The sequence below is a fragment of the Eulemur rufifrons genome, chromosome 27 (genome assembly GCF_041146395.1).
Source record: "Eulemur rufifrons isolate Redbay chromosome 27, OSU_ERuf_1, whole genome shotgun sequence".
NCBI lineage: Eukaryota > Metazoa > Chordata > Mammalia > Primates > Lemuridae > Eulemur > Eulemur rufifrons.
This window is the reverse complement of record NC_091009.1, coordinates 20,652,868-20,677,344: the sequence shown is the minus strand read 5'-3', so window position 1 is coordinate 20,677,344 and position 24,477 is coordinate 20,652,868. Positions and strand designations below refer to the sequence as shown.

At 34.2% G+C, this 24,477-nt stretch overlaps 1 protein-coding gene across 2 annotated transcripts in view; it reads right to left on the bottom strand.

The window, feature by feature from the left end:
* Positions 1 to 24,477, bottom strand: part of USH2A (usherin) — a 611,994-nt gene that overhangs the window by 551,086 nt on the left and 36,431 nt on the right. For both annotated transcript variants that reach the window (XM_069459265.1, XM_069459264.1), the window contains one exon: positions 18,930 to 19,062. In XM_069459265.1, coding sequence (XP_069315366.1) covers positions 18,930 to 19,062 — 133 coding nt within the window. The remainder of the gene's footprint in view (positions 1 to 18,929; positions 19,063 to 24,477) is intronic.

Genomic DNA, 24,477 nt, shown 5'->3' with positions numbered 1-24,477 from the left:
AATTAGTTAAATGGGGATACTGTGAGTAAGTAATCTAATATATAAATCAGGGTAAAAACAGATTCGCAATAAGGGTAAATAAATGTCACACCAATCAGAAAAGAACAAATAAAACTGCCTCTATTTACAGATAGCATGATTGTCTATGTAGAAAATTTCAGTGAATCTATGCAAAAGCTATTAGACATAAGTGAATTTAGCAATTTTGTATGGCAGAAATTCAATATGTAAAAATCGATTCAAAATTTCTATATACTGGCAATGAATCAATAGAAATTAAAAATTTTAATTACTACTTATATTAGCACCCAAAACATGAAATACTAGTTATAAATCTAACAAAGAATGGCAGTGTCTATAGGTAAAAACTACAAGGCACGGATGAAACAAGTAACAGGATATCATCAAGAATGGTAGAGTAAGAACAACTGAAAAGTCACTCTGCCGTAAAAGCCTTGAGAACACTAGCAAAGAGTGTCAAATTAACTTTTTTTGGAACTCTGGAGATAAACCAAAGACCTCAACAATGTAGGAAGTGTTTATTTTTTAAATGTCTGAATACTGATAAGAACAACATGGTCTGTGCGATTTTAACTTTCCCTATTCCCATCCTCCTCTCTGTCACTTAATTGCAGACTTGAAAATGAACAGTCTGCAATTGGAGTGAAAATCAGCAGCCTAGCAGCCACTGGAAGGATCAGAACGGGATTGGGGCTCTGCAAAGACCCATCCTCAGATAACTGTCATTATTTGATCTGATAGTACCTTAGAAAACTCCAATAGAAAGGCTTAAACTGACTCAGAGTTCACCCAGTTTGAAACAGCCTTTACCATGTTTGCTGAAAACAATCAGTGGCAACTGCTTAACATTACAGATGACCAAGGCAGCAATAACTATTGGAGGAAACAACAAAGAAAGACACTTAAAAGGAGAAGATGGGGAATGACATTTCCACAGGGGGCTCTGCAAAGCTCTGACATATGGCTGGGAATCTACAAGGCTATGCACATGCAAAGGGCTATGTGCATGTCCAGGCATAGGTACATGCTGAAGAAAGTCTTGAGAAGGACCTAAGCTCTCACCATAGCCTGACCTTGAGGCTCTGCACAAGCAGAAATATGTGACTGAATAAGAGTGCTAAACTGCCCGACTGTTGAAGGCATGCTTCAGCATGCATACAGATCCTGCAGCAAAGAACTTAAAAATTTATTGGTTCTATGGATTTTAGAAATTCTCTGTTCAACCACTGGCTACTAAGCTAAGCAAACATGGTCTCTTCACTGACCATATATGACAAAGAAACAAACTGTACACAATTAGTACAGGAAAGTCACTAAACAAGCAAACTAAAATAACAATAACAAATAAAAACAACAACATGCTCTGGGAAAGGAAAGAATCTGTTTTCAAAATTTCCTATGTTATATACTTAATATGTCTTGTTTCAACAAAATTTTTGACATATGCCGAGAAAGTCCTATGAATCATACACAGGGGAGGAAAAATGGGCAATAGAAACTGGGCCAATTGTAAGCCTATACATTTAACTTACTAGACGAAGGCTTTAAATCAATTATTTTAAACATATTTAAAGAACTAAAAAAAAGTTCTAAGGAACTAAGGGAAAGTATGAGAAAAATGTCTCAGTAAATAGAGAGTATAAGAAGTAGAAAATTAAACAATGAAAAATTCACTAGAGGAGCTCGGCAGATCTGAATGGACAGAAGAAAAGAATCAGTGAATGTGTATATAATTCAACTGAGATTATCTCATCTGAAGAATAGAAAGTAAAAGAATGCTGAAAAATTAACAAGGCTTCAGAGGTCAGTGGGACACCAACAAGTGTATGAACATAAGCATAATGGGAGTTCCAGAGAACAGACAACAAGACAGAAAGAATATTTAGAACAATCATCACTAAAAACTTCCCATATTTGATGAAAACCATTAATCTACACATCTGAGAAGCTCAATGGACTCCAGAAAGGATAAATTCAGAGATCCATACTGCAATACATCAAAATGAAACTCTTCAAAGACAAACACAAAGAGAAAAACTTGAAAGCAGTAAAAGGAATACAGCCCAAAGCATACATGGGATCCTCAATAAAAATTAACCATAGATTTCACATTAGAAACCACAGAGGCCAGAAGCCAGTGGGATGATATATTTGAAGTACTGAAAGAAAAAAGACATTCAACCAAAAATTCTGTTTCCAAAAAAACTGTCCTTCATAAGTGCAATATAAGTTAAGACACTCCTAGATAAACAAAACCCAAGAGAGTTCATCACTAGCAGACATGCTCTACAAGAAATACTAAAGGAAGTCCTTTGGGCTGAAATGAAAGAATTTTAGACAGTAACTCTGATCCACGTGAAGAAATAAAGAGCACCTGTAAAGGTAATTACATAGGTAAATAAGAGAATAAAAATGTATTTTTACTTGTAATTCTTTTTCTCTCCTATTTTACAAGACAACTTCATAAAGTCATACTTACAAATCTGTGTTGATGGGCATCCAATGTAAAAAGATATAACGTGTATGACAATAGCAACATAAAAGAAAGCAGAAGGAACAACAACTATATAAGTTCAAAGTTTTATATACTGTTAAAATGAGGTTGGTATTAATTCGAACTACATGTTTATAAGTTAAGATGTTAATTATAATGCCCTGGGAAACTACTAATAATAATCACCATAATAGAAGAAATGACAAGTGTATTAAAATGGTACACTAGAAAATATCTATATAACACAAAAGGGGACAGTAATGTAAGAATAGAGAAATATAGAAGACCTAGAGCATACAGAAAACAAACAGCAAAGTGGCATTGAAACTGTTTTGCCAGTAAATGTTAATGTAAATTGCTTAAGCACTCCAGTCAAACAGCAGATATTGAAAGAATAAAAAAACAAACATAATCCACCTTCATGCTTTCTATAAGAGACAAACTCTACAAAGAAACAAATAGCTTGAATGTTAAAGGGTAAAGATACATCACACAAATAGTAACCAAAAATAAACTTTAACACAAAAATTGTTACTAGAGACAAGAAGGACATTGTAAGATGTCAACCCATCAAGAAGGTTAAACAATTATAAACACATAAGTATCTAACAACAGTAAAAACTACAAAGTCTGACAGATTTGAAGAAAGAAATAGACAATTTAACAATAGCAGAGATGTCAATATCCTATTTTCAATCATGGAGAGAGCAATTAGATAGACAATAACCAGGGAAACAAAAGACTTCCATAACTTTATAAACCAACTAGACTTTCCCAGGCAAACAGACACCAAGGGAATTTGTCACTAGACCTTCCCTATAAGAAATGTTTAAAAGTGCTCTACATACAGAACAATCGATATCTACCAGTGTAAAAAACACCCAAAAGTTAAAACTCACAGCTCTTATAAAATAGTAACACAAGGGAAAAAACAAAGCAGCTAGGCAACAATCAACATGATGTACAGCAGAGTACTGCACATATCAATACTACATTGAATAGAAATGGTCTAAATGCTCCACTTAAAAGATATAAATGGCTGAATGGATTTAAAAAAAAAAAAAAAAAAGCATAACTCAAATACATGTTGTCTCCAAGAAATCCATTTAACTCACAGAGATTCTCAGACTCCAGGGATGGAAAAAATATCCCGTGCAACGGAAACCAAAAGTGAGCAGGAGAAGCTAGTCAAAATAGACTTTAAATAAACAATGACAGAAAAAGACAAATACAGTCATCATATAATGATAAAGGGAGCAATTAAACAAGAAGCTATAACAATCTTAATATATAACCTAACACAGGAGCTCACAGATTCATAAAACAAATTCCACTAGATCTGAGGAAGGAAATAAACAGGAACATCATAATGGCCAGGAACTTCAATGTTCCACTGACAGAACTGGACAAATCATCAAGGCAGAAAATCAACAAAGAAACATTTGACTTAAATGGGACACTAGAACAAATGGACCTGAGACATCTACAGAACATTCTACCCAAAAACTGCAGAATATTCATTCTTCTCATCAGCACATGGGACATTTTCCAAGATACAGCATATGTTAGGTGACAAAACAAGTCTCAGAAAATTCAGAAAAACTGAAATCATACCATATATCTTCTCAGATCACAATGGAATAAAACTAGAAATCAATTTCAAAAGGAAATCTCAAAACTACGTGGAAATTAAACAACCTACTGTTGAATGATCCTTGGGTCAATAATAAAATCAAGAAGGAAATCAAAAGATTTTTCAAATTGAATGACAGAGACAACACAGGCTTTCAAAATCTCTGGAATGCCAGCAAAATTAGTGCTTAAGAGGGGAGTTCATAGCCTTAAATGTCTATATCTAAAGGAAAGATCACAAATTAAAAGCCTAATGTCATACCTCAAGGAACTGAAAAAGGAAAATCCAAACCCAAAGTTAGCAGAAGAAAACAAATAACAAAGATAAAAGTTGAACTAAAGGAAATCAAAACCAAACGGCAATACAAAGTTTCAGCAAAACAAAAAATTGGTTCTTTGAAAACATAAAGTCAGGGCAGGTAGGGCGAGATGGCTGACTACAGACATGGGTGCCAGATCATCTCAGAAAGAAGGAAAAGTTTTAGATGAAAAAAACAACTCAGCCAGGCGCGGTGGCTCACGCCTGTAATCCTAGCACTCTGGGAGGCCGAGGCGGGTGGATCGTTCAAGGTCAGGAGTTTGAGACCAGCCTGAGCAAGACCGAGATCTTGTCTCTACTAAAAATAGAAAGAAATTATCTGGCCAACTAAATATATATATAGAAAAAAATTAGACAGGCATGGTGGCGCATGCCTGTAGTCCCAGCTACTCAGGAGGCTGAGGCAGGAGGATGGCTTGAGCCCAGGAGTTTGAGGTTGCTGTGAGCTAGGCTGACGCCACAGCACTCACTCTAGCCTGGGCAACAGAGCGAGACTGTGTCTCAGAAAAAAAAAAAAAAAAAAAAAAAACCATAGCTTGGGTGTAATTCTGAGGGAAAATGCTAGAACCCACTGACGATTCCATGGGAAGAAGTTGCAGAGCAGAAGGAGCAAAATTTCAGCAGCGATCAACCCCCAAGAAATTTGGAGTCCCATGCAAAGGGTAGGTGGGGGTTTTCTTTCTCCTCCCCTCACACCTCTGCTAGTTACCAGGCTCTCAAGGTACCGCAGAGCTTCTCTACTCTCAAGAGCCCAAATGCTGCTGTGGCCAGTGAACTGGGACCTTCTGGAAAACAAAGCACCGTGCTGTCAGCCCCCTCGGGGTCACTTCCTGTCTCCAGGGACCCAAGCTGAGGCCGCAGACACCATACTCCTTCTCCACCTATTGTGTGCCTCTGTCCTCCTCAGGGAGCTTCAGTCTTCAGATTTTGTATCACTGGTCCCCACACAAATATTTCCCAACTCCTGCTCAGACTGCAGTGGCCAGAGAGGGCCAGTGGGTCCCGCAGGAACTGTGTGATCCCAAAGCTTGGACATCCCGGGTGGGCTGCCTTCTTGGGAGAGGGACAAAGGGGACCAGAGTGCCAGCTCTCCTCCATTCAGACTCTTTTCCTCCTGCTCCCTCTCACCCACTACTGCGCAGTGGCATAGGTGCCATAAGGGACCATTGATCCTGGGGCTCTCAGGAGCAGCTATTTCCCTGAAAGCCCTGACTTCATGATTCTGCAATTCACCCACCTAACGAAAAACACTTGGACTCCCTTAATCTATTGAAATTGAAATTAAAATAAATAAATATATTTTAAAATTTCAAAGCCATAAATGTCTGTTACCTGGAAATATCACTGACGTGTAAAAAAAAAAAATGTGTTTCTATAAACGCTAAGCTCAAATAAGTGGACATAGAAACAAGTTATTAAGACTAGCTCTGTCCTTGAAAACTAAAAAATTTTTAAATTAGAACTAGAGGTAATAATTGATAGAGATCCTTTTAATAGAGATATCTGTCCATAGGTTATAAAAACCTAAAGATAAATTCTAGTTAAATTTTTAGAAAATAATCTAGTATGATATCAAACTGATAATCCTCATCATTGCAAACAGCAATGCTTCAGACTGAGCATTCTGGCAATACCATTAATAGATTCATATAGCTAAGAAACAAACTCTCAATGCGGTACGATAAAAAATATATTTGTATCCATTCAGCCAAGACTTAGGTAATGGCCTTTCATCATTTCTATCAATAATTAAAATTAAAGTTAAAATTATGCATGATAGGGTCAGGTTAATTATCTGATCTCTATTTACTGTGACTCTAAGGAGAACATTTTATGTTGAGGTGAATTAAAAAACAAATAACAAAAATCCAGAATTTCAAAATATGATGGCTCTAGAACAGAGAGCCAAATCCATTTACTAACTTTTTTTATGCTCACTACGGTAAGGGCTTCAGGCCAGAAAAACCTTAAAATGTGTTTTCCGGTTTTATTATTGTTATTGTTAATACATTTCGGCCTAATAGCAAAGGATAATTATATTCTCTAGCTGTCACTGAACCATAAGAAAATAAAAGTCCAAATGATATCAGTGTTTCACACAAAAAAGCACATGCTCAATATATAGTCATATTAGTATAATTAACATATTATTACACAATTATACAATACATATACAGTACTATTATAAAATATCTTGAATTGAGGAAAGTTTAAAAATTCACTTCCAGAATCATTAGTTAATATCAGTGAAAAGGTATTATCCTGAAGAATTAACAGCTGGCTATAAAATATTCAAAAGTAATAAACCACCAGAGAACAGAATCTAATACTATGCTAACTCCGTTCAATTCCTTTCCTTCTCTTCAGAGCCAGCCTTCTCCAATAGCCTTGCTCAAAGCCTTCTTTCCCTCATCATTTTAAATTATCTATAATCCCTTTTCTACCCCCATCATTATTCTGAAAGTGCACTCTTGTTGTCTACATTGTGTGTGATTTTCAGTTTTATAACTTATCATTCTCCTTGATACTCTGTTGTGTAGTAAATTACTAATATTCATTCCCTAAACTTACTCTCTCCTCTTGCCCCTGCCTCCTCAACTCCTTTCCATTCCTCTCCCCCACCTTTTCCTCTTCTCCCCTCCCAACCCCATCCTGGCTCCAGGTCCACATACACACTAAACCTCAACTTCTCTATTTCTCTCTTGTCTCCTTCCTCTCCTTTAATCACAATATCTGTTCAACTGTTTCTTTGCAATGTTTTCCATTCTCACCAATCTAGCTCATTAGATATCATTTCTGAAATATTACCAAAGAGGTGAGGTTAACAAACTGATTTAAGCTGAAAAGACTTCAGCCCTTCAGATCCATCCAGCCTTTCATTTATTCAGCAAATGTATTGGCAGGCAACCTTCAGGCTTGTGGGCCATCAGGGAGCAATGCAAACAAAAAATCCCTGCCTTCTCTTACATTCTAGAAGGGAAAAAGAAGTAAAAAGAAGTAAATTATGTAACACATTAAAGATGACAAGTGTTATGGAAAAAATAGGATAGCATAATGATAACCCAAAGTGGGGAATTGGTGTTTGCAAGTGTAAACAGAAGGCATCTTTAAGAAGGTGGTATTTGAGCAGACTGAAGCAGGTAAGGGAGTCAGCCCCATGTGTCAGGAGGTACAAAGTTCCAGGCTGAAGGAACAGCCAATGGTTTAAAGGTCCTAAGACAGGAAGAGCACCTCACATAGTCAAGGAACAGCAAGAAGGACAATTTGGGTGAGACAAAGAGAATGAAACAAACAATACTAGGAAATAAAGCCAAAGAAGTGAATACAATCAGATCGATTAGGTCTTGCAGGCCATAGGAAGAATCGTGGCTTTCACTCTGGTAAAATGGGGAACAGAGCATTTTGAGCAGAGAAGTAATGTGTTTGTCTCATAATTAACAGAATAGCTCTGGCTGCTGTGCTGAGAATAAAGCAGAGGACCAGGGTGGAAACACTTAAAAGACTATGTAGTAATCTAGGCAAGAGCAGTGAACACCACTTGGACTGGGCTGATTCTAGTAGAGGTGGTGAGAAGAAATAAAAATCAGGATGTATTTTGAAGTTAACACCAACAGGATTTTTCTGACCTGTAAGATGTCAAATATGAGAGGAAGAGAATGGACAAGGATGATTCCAGATTTTTTACTCTTTATTAGTGGAAATAAATTGCCCTCACTTGTGTGGACAAAAATGAGTAGTCTTTAAAAAAAAAAAAAAAAAAAAAAAAAAATTCAGTCTTGGAAAAAATTAGAGATTGAAATTAAACATTCAAATTCAGATTTGGGGTAATCTGATGTGTGCAGCAGTCTAGAGTTTAGGGAAGAAATCTGGAAAGGGTAGATTTAAATTTGGAAGACAAGTCATTTAAAGATGATATTTAGATGATAAGACTGGAGGTGATCTTTAAGGGAATGAGAGCATATAGACAAGAGAACAGAGCTAAGTCTCCAGGCCTGGGATACCAACATTAAGAAGTCAAGTAAATGAAGAGGAACCAGTAAATCAAACTTAGCAATAGCAACTAGAAATTCAGAGGCAAGCCAAGAGACGATGGAGTCTTACATGCCACGTGAAGGAACTATACCAAGGAAGAAGGCATGATCAACTCCATTAACTGGTGTTGATAGGTCAAAAAGATAAAGACTTGAAATTAACTATTAGATTTACGATGTGAAGGTCAGTAGAGATTTGACAAGTGTAGCGTAAGTATAGTGGTGAGCTAAAGTCTAGCTGTAGTCAGCAGAATTGAAAAAGAGAAATTAAAGAACCCTTATTGTTGAAAACACTTTGGTAGAGTTTTTCTAAAAAGGGGAGCAAAGAAATAAAATAGTGCCTAGTGGAGGAAATGAGGAATCAAGAAAGGTGTTTTTTTTTTTTTTTTTTAGACAAGAGTGTTGCTCTGTCACCTGGGCTAGAGTGCCGTGGCATCAGCCTATCTCACAGCAACCTCAAACTCCTGAACTCAAATGATCCTCCTGCCTCTGCCTCCTGAGTACCTGAGATTATAGGTACACACCACCAGGCCTGGCTAATTTTTTCTATTTTTAGTAGAGATGGGGTCTCATTCTTTCTCAGGCTGGTCTCGAACTCTTGACTTCAAGTGATCCTCCCGCCTTGGCCTCCCAGGGTGCTAGGACTACAGGCGTGAGCCACTGCACCCAGTCAAGAAAGGTTTTTTTAATGGAAAAATAACAGTCTGTCTTTATGCCCTTGAAAATGTTCTATTAATACAAGAAAATTTTACAATGTAGGAGCAAATGGGAGAAAATTCTGGGAGAATATTCTTGGCCAGATCTAGATTGTATGTTAGAGGTAGATAAATAGAGTGGGAATCTAAAGAAGTCCTTTTATTATTTATTTATGGTAAAGTCGGAGGTAATATCATCAGCTGAGAATCAGGATAAGAAATCTGAGGAGAGAAGAAAACATATAAATAGTTGGGAGACAAGAAAAGTGAATGAATGTGGGAAATCTGGAATGATTGCAGGGCAACATCCAGACACTTAGGAGGTTTATATCATGAATTTAAGGTGGAATAAGACTTCCTGATTAGGTATATTTAAACAATGATGTGGTATTACAGAGGTAATACTAGACGTGAGAAAAAGTCAGGGGAGTCAAGGTGTATGCAAGTGTGTGGATGTAATGATTGACCAGGAAACTTAAGCTGAGTAAGAAGGGAACAGAGCACATCAAGAAAGTGAGGGACAGTGGAAAGTTGTTTAATCCTGTTCACTCATCCTCGCTTGGGTGAGGCAAAGACATAAGATGTAACCAAAATGTTTGTACCCTCATAATATCCTGAAACAAAAAATAAAAAGATCTATGGGACAATATCCAGTGTTCTAACATAAATGTAATTAGAGTCCTAGAAGAAAAGGAGAAAGAAAACAGAGAGGAAAAAAAAAATACAGAAAAGAAAAGAAAAAGAAACAAAGAAAGAAAGTTTGAAGAGATAATTATTAATATCAAGAGCTTCGTAAAGTAATGGAAACACCACCTGGAGATCCCAGAATCTGAGCAAACCTCAAACAGGGTAAATACAATGAAAACCATGCCTAGGCATATCATAGTCAAACTGATAACATGAAAGATAAAAAATTTTTTTAAAAACGCCAAGAGGAAAACAATATATAGCACACAAGAGAACATTGATATAAATGATGGCTGCCTTCCCACCACAAAGAATGAAGGTCAAAAGGTAATGAAACAAAATCTTTGAAGTTCTAAAAGAAATAATAACAATAATCAATGTAGGATTCTATATCCAATGAAAATATCCTTCAGAAGTAAAGATAAAAAGACATTTTCACAAAAGCAGAGGGAATTTGTTTCAGGAGACTGTACTGCAAGCAATGGGGAAAAAAAAATTTCTTCCAGCTGCCAAGAAATAACATCAGGTAGAACCCAGGATTTGCAGGAAACAACGAAGAGCACCAGAATGGGCTAACTTTTAAAAAGAGAGAAATTATTTCGTGGGGTTTCAATAAACAAAACACAGCATTTACCAATATCTACTATGTCATTACTCTAAATTGAAATTTTTTTCTTCCTCAACTTAGGCAAATTTTGATTTTGAGCAAAAAAATTAATATAGTTCATGACCATTATTCAAAAACACTTGTTTCACAAAGTCAACAAACTTAAACAGTATCTACCTTTTGGGTACAACGAACACTATTCTGGTGATGGGCACATGAATACCCCCAGCTTAAGCATTATACAAAGTATCCATGTACCAAAAACATTTGTACCCCAACACTTTGAAATTTTAAAAAATAATAATTAACATTAGTAACATTTATAACAAAATTTTATTGAATACTTAAAGTGAATAAAATGATATTATTTATAAGCTTTACAATCACTCTGAAAAGTATGTATATGAAACACATTTTACCAATGAGAAAACAAATTAGGAAATTGGATGGAGAAGTTAAATTCTTTGCCAAAGTCACTTGGCTGATAAAAAGCAGAGATAGGATTCAAACCCAAATCTGTCTGATTCTAAATCTCATGCCTTGCTTCTCAGGGACTATTATAGCAATAATAATTTGTATGTACAATGAGTTAAATATCCAGTGCAGATGTGTGTTTCCTCAATCCATGTGCCTAGTATAGAATTTAAATTATTACCATTTTCAAGACTACCCTCTATACAGATTAGGTGTCTCTGGCTGAACTGCAGTTACATTCAGAGAGTAAGTCTACTCTGCACAATGCTTCCATTTCTTATTTTGTTCAAAATTAGAAAATATTTTTATTTTTATTATAAAATAATATAGTTTATTGAAAACTTGCAATCAATACAAAAAGAAATTTGAAAGTCAGTTCCCTGAAATTCCATTCAGAGAGATTAACATTTTTTTTTTTTTTTAGATTTTTAAAAAAATCTTTAATGGCTCTTCAAAAGAATTATAGAAACACATGTTCATTATAACAAATTTCAAATAATATATAAAGAAGTAAAAATAACTCCATTATCCTGAAGAGGCACAAAATAAGGTATCATCTTTTAAATTACCATATTGGCAAGATTAAAAAGAGTGACAATATCTAGCGCTGGCAAGGATGCAGGCCAGGAATTCTCAACCTTGGCTCTGCTGATGTAATTTTTTGTTGTAGGGGATTGTCTTGTTTATTAAAATTTGTGTCATGAGTAACTTCACTTCAAAATACATTTGTAAGAGTAAAAACTTATTAAAATTCTGAATAACACCTTGGCATATGCCCTTCTAGACTTTTAAAAACATACACATTAAATTAGCTGCTATACTACACATTCTTTCCTGTTTCATGTAATAACATACCATGAACCCATAGCCATGTCTCTACAAAAAGACATTTCATTCCTCTTAATGGTGTAAACTATTCCATTGTACACATGAATTATGATTTATTTAATCAATTCCCTTTTGAAGTCTTTAACAGATTTTAATTATTTGCTACTTTATTTAATTCTACAGTGAACATTTTTAGTACATATTTAAGCCCTGTCTAATTATATTCTTGAGACAATGTCCTGGAAGTAGAAATCTTGAATTAAGTAGTGTTCACATTTTTACTTTTGATAGTTTGCCAGGTTATCCCAAACTCTTTCCAACAATGGTATTATCTCTCTTTATTTCTTGCCAAACTAAGTACAAAATGGTAAGTATTGTTTCAATGTTAAATTCTCAGTTTACTAGTCAGATGTTTTAATATTTTCCTTTAGTATTTCTGGACATGATATCACACTAATAAAAGCCTTCAATTATGCCAGGATTATAGAAGCATTTGGCTTCATATTTCTCTGCTCTCTTATGATTACATATTTTACATTCAAACTTCAATTAATCAACAGTTGTTATTTGGTATGGTTGTGAGGCATACACTATATACATATCCACATATATACACACATACACACACACACAAAGGCATAAAACCCAACTGGCTAACTGTCCTCATGGTATTGCTAGGTAACTTTTCTGCAACGATCTGAAATCAACTTTAAAGCCCTCTATAGCTCTATGTACCTCGTTCCTATATTCTTCTTCCATTCAATTACCCATCTCAATTCATCAATTTCTATAATTTTTTTTTCTTTTCTTTTCATCTAATTTCCCGTGAAAAAAATCTCTCAGAAAAAATTTTAGCATAATCTCAGCTGGACTAAAAGGAAAATAGACCTAGCTGAGATTAGAAACGTGGACTCCTGGGACACTGGTAGAGATTAAAAGTAGCATGCCCACTCCAGAACCAAAAAGAAGCAGATGGGTTAAGACACACACAAAGTAAAAACATGGAGGGGAAGGCAAGTAGGAGTTAGCTTTAGATGATGATCCTTTTCTTCCCTATGTATTCACTTTAAAGGGTACTCAACACACACGTTTATTGATCCCTTAATGACCAATGACTTTCTTAAGAAAGTGGTATACACATTTGAATGCATAATATACAAATTCTCACCTTTAATGGGAAACTAGGACTCTGTTGATAAATGAGTTCAGAAATAGCTCTGAAAAGTTTTGATTCACATGGTTCTGCAATTTTAAATCCAAAATTTGGAGAGCTGTTATAGTTTATGACCACGATGCCATTAGTGACTCCCCATAGCTATATATTCTATCTGCTGGCACAAGTCCCCTGGGTTATATCCCCAACTAGAAGCATTGAAATAAATATAGAACTGAAAGAGAATTTTCTAAAACTAAACCAGCAAACATTGGTTAATATGTATGGTCTAGGTGTTTCTATTTGTGTATTTGAAAATTAGCCTGGCCAAATCAGATTATTCCCTTAATATGTACAGATGAGGGTTCGGTGAAAAGCATTCATTGAGTCCCTTGATTAATTTCTTAGGGGAGGCAAAGACAAGTCCTTCTGCAACAGAAAGTTGTCACTAGCAACACATTTTTCTAGAGAATTATGCTAGAGATGAGACTCAAAGAAAAAGCGCTGTGGTAGTCAGCACTCATGTGGAAAGTTGTTACTTTCTGTGCACAAAAACGGAGAACCGAGTCACAGGTAAACAGGGAACCAATCAGAGGAAGACAGAAAAGATACATCTTGATCTGCTACAGGGCTTCACTTGCTACGCCTGTGTTTGAGGCAGTGTCTGTTCCAAAGCAGAGACAGCCGGCCTGGCACCGCATGAGAGGACCCTTAATTCAGCTCCCAGTAATCGCCTGCACAATTACCTCTTTTGAATGAAACCATCTTGGATGTGGACAAAAGTATGGAGGACAGTGACTTAATTTTTTTATTTAAAAAAAAAAAAGGAGCAAGCGAGAGAAAGAAAATGATTTATAATAAGTCCATAGGAACATTCTGTACCTATCTCTTTTCTGATTAGAGAGGTGGCATGGAGCCTGGCTCATTAGGCAGAAGTAATGAGCCGGTCTATATGCCACCTCTAATTAGAGAAAAGATACAGTAGGTACAACTGTACGTATAAATTGATAGAATAAAGATAAAAATTATTTAAAATATCCTTTTCCTCTTGTAGCTCTCAAATGTCCAGAACGTAAAGGAGAAAATTATAATAAAAACCAAATAAAATTTGAAATAAACCCTTTTCCACTTACATGTTTTCTAACCAGAGGTAGAATTTATTTTTACACAGTTTAAAAATAAATATCATCTTTAGTTCACACTGTCCTTTTGAAGCATTAATTCAACACTTAGTATACTGAAGTAAAATAGAAGCAAGTCATTTTAACGCACAGTGCATGGTGGACAAATTTACGGCACGATCAAATATTTTGAGCAACATTTGGTGCAATAAAACATTTTTAGAAGTACTAATGGGGATTAAATATTGAAATAAGGCTCACAAGATTTAATATGTTATTTAAAAATTCTGCATGCGGAGTACTTTATAAAATTCTTCAATATAGTAATGACTCAAACCAAGCTTCTAAATATATAGGTTCCTTAAAATATTGCTTCTTCACATAAGTTTAGTCTGATCTAAGAGCATAACGCAAATTAAAGTAATAGACTCTTTTATACACATTTCCTCTTTTGATCCCTACAAAAATCATATAGAAAGATAGTATTGGCCTTATCCTATTGTTTCATAATAAGAAAATAGATATTCAAAGAGGTTAATATTAATAGTAGTTGCTACTTATTGCACATTTGCTACACAACAAGCAGTATGTTCTAAACACATTGTTTCACATAATTCTTATAATATCCCTATGAATTATGTATTAAAACATCATTTAATATATTAGAAAACAGAGACTTACATAGGGTAGATATTTTGATCAAAGGAACACAATTAGATTAGACTCAATCCCAGGTCTGTTTGACACTAGAGTTTAAATTTAACTACAATGTTTTGAATGTATTTTGAGTATCAAACATATATACCCTCTTTCTCTAGATATGAGCTTAAACAACTCAGACCATAGAGGAAAACAAAACTAAAATTTTGCATTATTTCATAATTAATAGCAATATCATTATATATAAATATCTATAGAACCACTCCAAAGTCATGTCCATGTTATGCATTTATTAGAACGATTTGAAAAGATTCCAAGTTCCTGTTATGTACATATGATAGGATTATGTAACTCTTAGAATTAATAATGAATTTACCAGTTCCCTGGACATAAGAAAACATAAAAATTGATCGTATTTTTATATAACATAACAAAATTAGAAAATGAAGTTCAAAAGCAATACTAAGTATAACTGCATGAAAAAATTAACCAAAAAAATAGCAAAAAATCCATAACACTGACAACACCAAATTCATTCTCATTCATTGCTTATGGTAATGACAATTATTGATACAGCCACTTTGGAAGATAATTTGGTGGTTTCCTATAAAACTAAACATATCTTACCATATGATCTAGCAATTGTGCTCCTTGGTATTTACCCAAAGGAGTTGAAAACTTATGTTCACATGGAAACCTACACACTCATGTGTATAGCAATCTTATTCATAATTGCCAAAACTTGGAAGCAACCAAGATGTCTTTCAGTAGGTGACTGGATAAACTACGGTACGTATAGAAAATCTTGAAAGAAAAAAAAAGTGGAGAGCTTACACTGCCAGATATTAATACATTCATGAAGCTACAGTAGTTAAAACTAAATATTTTAACCAAAGTATAGGCAGACAGATGGTTGGAACAGAAAATTCAGAAGCAAACCCATTTTCACATGTACAGATATCTGATTTATGGCAAAGTCACCACTATAGAGTGGTAGAAACAATTTGTTTAAAGAAAATGTTTCTAAGTTAATATATTCAGATGGGAGAAAATGAATCTTGACCCCTACCTTATATCCAAAAACCTATTCCAGATAGAACATAGACTTAAATTTGAGAAGTAAAATAATAAAGTTTCCCAAATAAAGTGTAGGAGAATATCATTATGATGCCAGAGTTTACAAAGATGGTCTAACAGAACACAAAATGTATTAAGCATAAAAGAAAAATTAGTAAATTGGACGTCATTAAAATTAAGAAGCTCTTTTTATCAAAGAATACCATTCATCAAGAGAATGAAGCTATACTCTACAGCCCAGAAGACAATACTTTGCCATCGTGTATCTATCAAAAAGCTCATATTCAAAATATCAAAGACCTTTTACAAATTTTTAAGTAAAATGCAAACCACTCATCAAAAATTGGCAAAAAACTTCAACAGGTACTTTACAAACAAGCATATCCACATAGCAAAGAAGCACATGAAAAGATTCTCACTATCACTAATCATTAGGAAATGCACACACCTACCAGAATGGCAACCAGTGGTAACGTTTGGCAATACTAAGTGTTGGTGAAGATGTGGAGCAAATGGAATTCTCTAACATTGCTGGTTGGAACATCCACTTTGGAAAACTATTCAGAAGTCTTTCCTAAAACTAAAGATATAACTATATACAATATGGATAAATCTCACACGTGTAGTGCTAAGCAAAAGGAACACAAAAGAATTCCTACTGCATGATTTCATTTGTATGATAGTTCAAGAATAGACAACACTAATCTATGATTATAGAGGTCTATAATGATAGCATTCTGTGTTTACCCTTTAGAGTTAGTAGTTATTAGGAGAGACTCTGAGATACTGGAAATGTTCTATAACTTTTTCTAGATTGGAGTTTCACAGGTGTATATAAATATTAAAAACTCATCAAGCTATACCCTTAATATTTATGCACTATCTTGCATGCATGTTTTGCCTTCATTAAACTTTAAAATAATATTTTTAAATATCTGTAACACAAAGTTAGCAAGCCATCTAAAAACTGGAGAAAACATAAGCAACATAATATTCTTAACATTAATGAGCTTCTACAAATAAATAAGGAATTTACAGAGTATAAATATGGACACCCAACATGAATAAGGAATTCACAAATGAAATGCAAATGATCAAAACATATGTGCAAAGCTACTCAAACTCATTACTGGCCAAATAATTCTAAGTCAGCATCCAACAATATTTTTTACATAGAGGAATGGCAAGAGTGAAAAAAATGGATAATTTGTAAGGTTAGTTAGTGTTTAAAGAAACAAGTACTTGGCTATATTTTTTAATAAGGTTATAAATTTTCACAACCTTTCTGGAGGTAGTCTGTTGTTATGCAGTAATCTTTCTAATATGTATTAAAATATAAAATGACCATATACTTCAAGCCAGCCATTCAACTTCTATGGATTTATCTTAGGGAAATAATTATAACAACATTAATAATATTATTTACAAAAATAGTTTAGTATATACAAGGCACAGTGCTTAGCACTTCATTTATTCATTCAACAAATAAACATTGAGCATCTGCTACATGCCAGATGCTTGAAAAATAGTGATGCTTTATGACACTACTCCATTTGGTCCTCACATTGGCATTATAGAATATCAATATCATCGTCAACATTTAAAGTTGGAGTGACTACACTTTAGAGACATTAAAAAGTTTGGCCAGGTCATATACCTAGTAAGTGGGGATATGAGATTTAAACTCAGAGAGGTTAATATCAAAGTATAGGGTATTAAGGAATTGTGCAATCAGATAACTGCTCAAATACATATGTATGTGTGTATATGTATGATAGATTCATCAATAATAAAAATATACATATGAACACCTTAAATGCATATAGATATATATAGTGTTTTCAGTCAAATAACTACTAATATTAAAACATCAGAAATAACCTGAATGTTCATTATAGGAGCTTGTTTTAGAAGTGGGTATTACAACTATATAATTGCATAAAATGCAGCCATTTTAAATGAGAAGATATATCTAAATGAGAAGGTATATGACATGAAATGTTGTTTATAACATTTGGAGAGGTATTTATTTTTAGAGGGCTCAAATAAAGCATAAGTATTGTAATTTTATTTTTAGAAAAATATATTTATAACTGTATCTCTAGCTAAAAATGCACTAAAAATCTGGAAGAACATAAAATGTTAAACTATATCTCTGAAAATGGAAATATGGAAAAGACTGTCTATTTCATAGAGTTCCATATTGTCTAGTTTTTATAAGGAGCATATATTATACAATAATATAATATTCTATTTTAAAATGTAGGCATTTTAAAGACCATTGTGCTAGATATTTCAAGATAATTCTAATTTCAACTTCTGTTTTTTTCAGTGTATAGTATATGCTATTTTCTTAAACTATATCTCCCATTTTTAGTGTGGGAAAATATGAACATCATAGATCTAGTTTATTACATGTTAATATTATTTCTCAGTTTATATCCAATACGCTATAGTCCTACTTTAACCATGTCCTACATTAAAATGAAAATTCCCCCCAAAAAGAGACAGAGAGAGAAAAATATATAGTTTATTACATGATGATCTTACTTTTAAAGTTTATCAGAATACAGAAGTTTTAATTTTGAAGTTTCCCAAGTGTAGTGGGTTGAACAGTGGACTTCAAAAGATACGTCCACCTGGAACCTGTGACTGTGACCTTATTTTGAAAAAGGGTCTCTGCAGGTGTAATTAAGTTAAAGATCTCAAGATGAGATCATTCTGGATAAGGAGGGGCCCTAAATTCAATGACAAGTGTCCTTAGAAGAGAAGAAAAAGGGAGAAGATTCAGAGAAGACAGAGGCAAAGTTAGGAGTTAGGAAGCTGCAATTCGAGCAACGCTGAGGATGGACAGCAGCCACAGAATGAGAGAGGCATGGAATGGAGTCTCCCTCAGACCCTCTGGAAGAACCAACATTTCTGAATCCTTGACTTCAGACTTCTAGCCTCCCAAACTGTGAGAGAATAAATTCATAATGTATTAAGCTGCCATCCAGCTGGTGGTAATTTGTTATAGCAGCCCTAGGAAATGAATACACCTAGATATTTCAAAAATATTGTTTGTTTGATGCATTTTTTAGAAACAATGTAATTAGATAAAATAAATAACATTCTGAAGTCAGAATCTTACCATTCAAACTCTGTCCTATTTGCACAGTACCAGAGGCAAAATCTGTAATTGACCCACTTAGAGTTCTTGCATCAAAAGCTGCATGATCCTTCTCCAAACCATTGATAAAGAAGCTGATTTTTGTCTGATGAACCTGTAAGAAATTATCATCATTATTTCAAATGCACAAATGCATATACTTTTTTTTAATAATAATCACATTTCAGCAGGCTTTTTCAAGTTACTTTCCTACTTCTGTACTTTGTTAAGTTGGGAAGACTGAGAACAATTTGTTTTAATGGTTCAATGATATCTCTGTGTGTTTATAGATCTAGATATAAACCTACATATCATGGTTTTGTGCTGTGATGACACCTCCCAGAATATTCACAGGCATACATAATTGTTTGCTCCATGTATTTAACAGCTCTGATTGCCATACCTTCATAGGTTTTTTGAGGATACGCTGTTTTTTAAATACTGATTAAATATGTTATGGCTATATTTGGAAATAAAGCAGGAAAGAATACATCAGAGAGAAATATGCAAGAATAGATACTCCAAAAATGTATTACACATGGCTATAATTCAATTTAAGTTACTAGTATAAAATATTTCTCATAAATATTTACTTTCTTAGGTGTTGATATAAAGATGGTGAGTTTCAGATACACTTTTCCCAATATAGGGTAACAAAAATTTGCCAACCATATTCTAAGACTAATCAATCAAACAGCCTAATAACTGTCTACATTAGGATTTAGTAAACTTTTTCCATAAATGGCCAGAGCACATTTGCATATTTTTTTCTTTGCAAGCCAAATTATTTAGGTTTGTGGGCCAAATGGACTCTGTCACAACTGCTCAACTATTATGTTACAATGCAAAAAACCATAGACAATATGTGGACAAATGAGCATGGCTGTGTTCAAATAAAATTTTACTTACAAAAACACAGGGTCAGCCAGATTTGAGCCACAGGTTGTAGTTTAACAACCTCTGGATTACACCATAAAGTTATGGAATTTTTGTTTGTGTGACGTGAACCCTGAATAGCAAATTCAAACTTCTATGGGGAACACTTCATAGATAGTATCTGCACAAAATCTTTGATGATTGCCTATATTTCTGAATAAACTAATCATAGGTTTTGACATCAACTTTAGTCTCTACAAATAGTCCTTCTGTTCAAGAGCTTTTAACTTAAATGTAAAAGGAATCATTGGTACTCTAATTAGCAAAGAAGCTGAAATGGCAAACAAATGGCTCTGGAGAATGAAGGGGTTGAGAGAGGGAAGGAAAGAGTGAGATACAAGGGAATGCAATTGAAAGGTTAGATGGTAAGATTTTAATAAAAATATATATTAAATTCAAAATGCTATTCTTCTATGGACTTGGAGTGATGAAGATGCATCAATGTAGGTTCACCAGTTGTAAAAAATGTACCACTCTGGTGCAGGGTTTTGATAGTGGGGAAGTCTGTGGGTATGTAGGGGTAAGGCATGATGGGAAATCTCTGTACCTTCCACTCAACTTTGCTGTGAGCCTATTCTATTTTTAAATGCTTTTCTGTTAAAAGAAAAACTTGCAATATTGATGAAGATAAACATTTATTCTGAAACACATTTAAATAATTATGTGAATTGTGACCTTAAAACTCTTTTTCGAAAGCCTCTCTCTCAAAAAACAAAACAAAAAAGCTAGAGGTTAGCATCATAATTACTTGGTGATATTGATTCTTCAAAAGTTACCTAATACAGCTTTTATCCATTCTAACCAAACTGCTTTCATTTAAACCACGTTCTTTCTTAAATCCATTGACCCAGCATTGCATTTGATTTAATTTTAAAACAAAGCTTTAATAGACCTAAAATTATACACCAACTCCTCGTGAGCCTGGATATATTCCTCTTTGCTGGGTAGTAGGGCTGCAGTTTTTTTTTTTTTTTTTTTTTGCATCCCATTTTTTACAGCCTGTTACTGTCATTTGGTGTTTGACTGTTATCATTATAAAAGATACAGGCTTTTCTACTTTGTTATTTGTAGCATTATCTCATGTTTTACAACATCTTTGCGCAACATGCAGGCACATGAAATATAACTAGTGAAAAGTTCTCGGTGGTATTAATGCATAAAAAAGAATGTGGTTCCATCTCTACTGTCTTTACCCAGCCAAAAGCTGATGAACAGCCAATTTTCCTTTATCACATTAGCACAGCCATGAGGGAAACACATTTGTTCTAGTCAGCTACACTAAAGATACTATTACCAATCTAACATATACATGTTTTATATCAGCAGTATTCTCAGAGCATGAGAGAGCCAACAATATATTAACACTAGCATGACAGTTTATTTAAGAAAAGAAAATTGTCTCTGTAGAGGGACAGAAGTTAGAAATGTATGGCTAAAGCTCAGTGTCACTGGTCTAATAAAGGTAATAATTCTTAGGCTTTCTTTATAGCAGGTAACACTCCTGTGACAGTTCTGTCATATCATTCAAATAAAAATGTTGTCTTTTACAAGTTTAAGTGCACCTTTATTTTGAGTCAGATAGAAAGCATGTTTTTGATTTTCTGTATTCACTGTATTATAGTTGTAGTCAAGAGTTCAGGACCTTCTTCTTTTTTTTTTTTTTTTTTTTTATCAACTCATCACTTATTTGCTTAGTAGAAGAATTCAGTGTCACTTGCAATGAATTCCAGAAGGATATTTTCACTTTGTTGATACTTAAAAAATGATTAATGATGATCCCAAGCCACTCTCTTCCATTGTCCCCTCGTCTACTAACCACCTTTCTATAAATAAGATTAAATCTTCTTTGGTTTTCTGCACCATGCTTTATGGTCCAAGATTCTCTAAACTATTTTACAATTCTGATCTGGGGCCCCATCACCCTGGAACTGTGAAGACTAAGGTGGCTGTTTGCAATAGCTCATTCTGATGATCCCCTTGCCAGTTATTTAGGGGAATACATACAATGGAATTTCTGATTTGTGAAAACAAAGCCTTCTGCTTGAGTAAACTTCCCACCTATCTCATTTCCTGGCCCTAGGAGGATTGGAGTAGCTTGTGCATGTTTATTGGTGTGCCTTGAATGAATGAATTTGCTACTAGCAAAACCAGTAGCAGTTGTAGAAAAGCTTTTAAGTCCCCTTCATAAGAGATTCAAAAAGACTTTGGAAAGAAGAGATAGATGAGAAGGTCATTCCCAAACTTTCATTCTCTTGGACGTTCAAATTTTATTTTAAGCACTTTCTTGATCATATTTGTGTTCCTATGGTAGGTTATACTCATCCCTGTGAGTGCAAGACTGTACTAGATTTAAACTGAATTCAGAAAGCATCAACCCAGTCAGTTACCATCATGGCTCTGTGAGTTACACCAAGAAAAGTAAGTCATTATCTTTTCTTTCAAGGAGCTTGTATGTATGATAACAACAGAATAATTTTAAAATACTAGATAGTATTTGGATCATTATAAAAGATGATGGTTGTTTTTAATTTAAGTACTAATGCTTAATGCGGTCAATGAATCATTATCTTTTTCAAGGAGTTGCTTTGAGAAGTTATTAATATATCTTAATTTGTGAATATGTATAACATATTTTCGGACCTTCTCTATGGGACTTATCTTCCCAGAACCAACTTACAAGCTTCCTAAGAATACCAGTTTCATTAATTTGATGGGTCACATTTCAAAGCAAAATCATTTTGTGCACTCTAAATAATGCCTTTTTAATAGCTTAACATGCAGTGATTTGGCAAAATACCTTAATTTCATAGTCTCTCTCAAAAGATGATGGTGGACAATACAAATATGAAGAACACCATTTCGAATGTTAAGAAATTCAAACAAAAAAGAAAACCACTGTGATATGAATCAGAAGAGAAAACTTTATGGAGGAGAAAAGTCTTAGACTCCCCGAAATAGAAATTGTCCTGAAATAGAAATTTCTATTTCTAAGTGAAAGAAGGATTTGCATAAAAGATTCCACTATTCCATCTATAAGTTTAAATCATAAGAAAGGCAATGTATCCTGAAAACTCTATAAGGTTATTTTAAAGTATCACGTGTATGTTGTATTCCTCCACCTAAGAACACGTGGAATCCCCACACATCCCATCTAATTGCTTATCATACTAAACTGAAGACTATCTGAGTTTTTTCCTCACTCAACTCACCCAATTTTATTTCTAACCTTCACCAACAGCCAATCTCTAGTCTCCTGGTAAGATCTCCTCACTGTCTGATGATCACATAATATTTAATCCCATCTCTATGATTTATTCAAGCTATTTCCTTATAGGAATTTACCTAAATGTCTAGTATTTTTCAAAACATATATCTCAAGTCCTATCATCTCCAACAATCCCTCGTCAACTACTTCAGCATTATAAAAGTGGTTAACATGTATTAAAAAATTACTATGTCAGGCACTGTCCTAAAATTTTATGGGCATTCATTCTTTTTATCTTTACAGCAACGCAAGGCAGGTTTGCTATGTCTCCATTTTAAAGATAATGATACTAAAACACAGAGAATTGAAAACAAACAAAAATTATTCAAGGTCCTAGAAAAGGTTGACTGGTTTCAGAGTCAGTTTCAAAAAGCTAACTTTTATTAGTTCGTTATATCCAGTTAGGATTCTGAAGTAACAGTCATTTAGTTTAATGGACACGTGGATTTAGTGTCTCGTCTCTAACTCTACCCAGTGATGCATTCAGACCTCGTGTCAACAATAAGAAGGGGAACATCCCGTGTGCTATAACCACTTACCATGTGCCCAGCAATGTGCTGAACATTTTGTTTATTTCGTCTCACTGACTTCTCAGATTGCCCCTTTATAGTGTTATTATCTCACATTATACCATGAGTGAGGCTTAGCTATTCTAGTATTCTGCCTCTGCAGACTCTGGGAAACCTTTCATCTTTGAACAGTTTTTTACTATTATACATAATTATTAAAAATGATTGAACTGAAAGATATATCTCCTTACAACGTCAATTCATAAGTCGCAGCTCTAACTTTTGAGACCACACCAAACAAATCTAATCCCTTTTCCATGTGAGAGCTTATATAAACATAAAGATATCATTCCTCTCCTAAGTCTTCAGGGTAACAGTGTTTAGTTTCTGTGAAGTTCCAAATATGACATAGTTTTTAATCTCTCTCTTCTTAAAATGGGGCTCCAGAAATACTACAATCTCTAGATATGGTCTGACCTGTCAAACTGGTATAGGATTTTCACTTTAATATAATTCAAAATTGCATGCTAGATTTTTGGCAATGACATGATGCTGCTAAAACCGATAAATTAAGTCGATCTATTTGCTAAAATACTGCCTTTTTAAAACTTATATCACCACTAAATCATGTCTACTCCATCCTGTACATATGCACCTGGCTTTGTGGACCCAAGGGCAGGAGTTTACATTTACTTGTATTATATTTCACCTTGTTAGATTCAGCCCATTGCTCTGAGCTGTCAAAATCTTTTTGGATGCTATGTCTGTCACCCAATGTATTTACCATCCCTCTAAGATTTATGTCATTTGCAAATTTGAT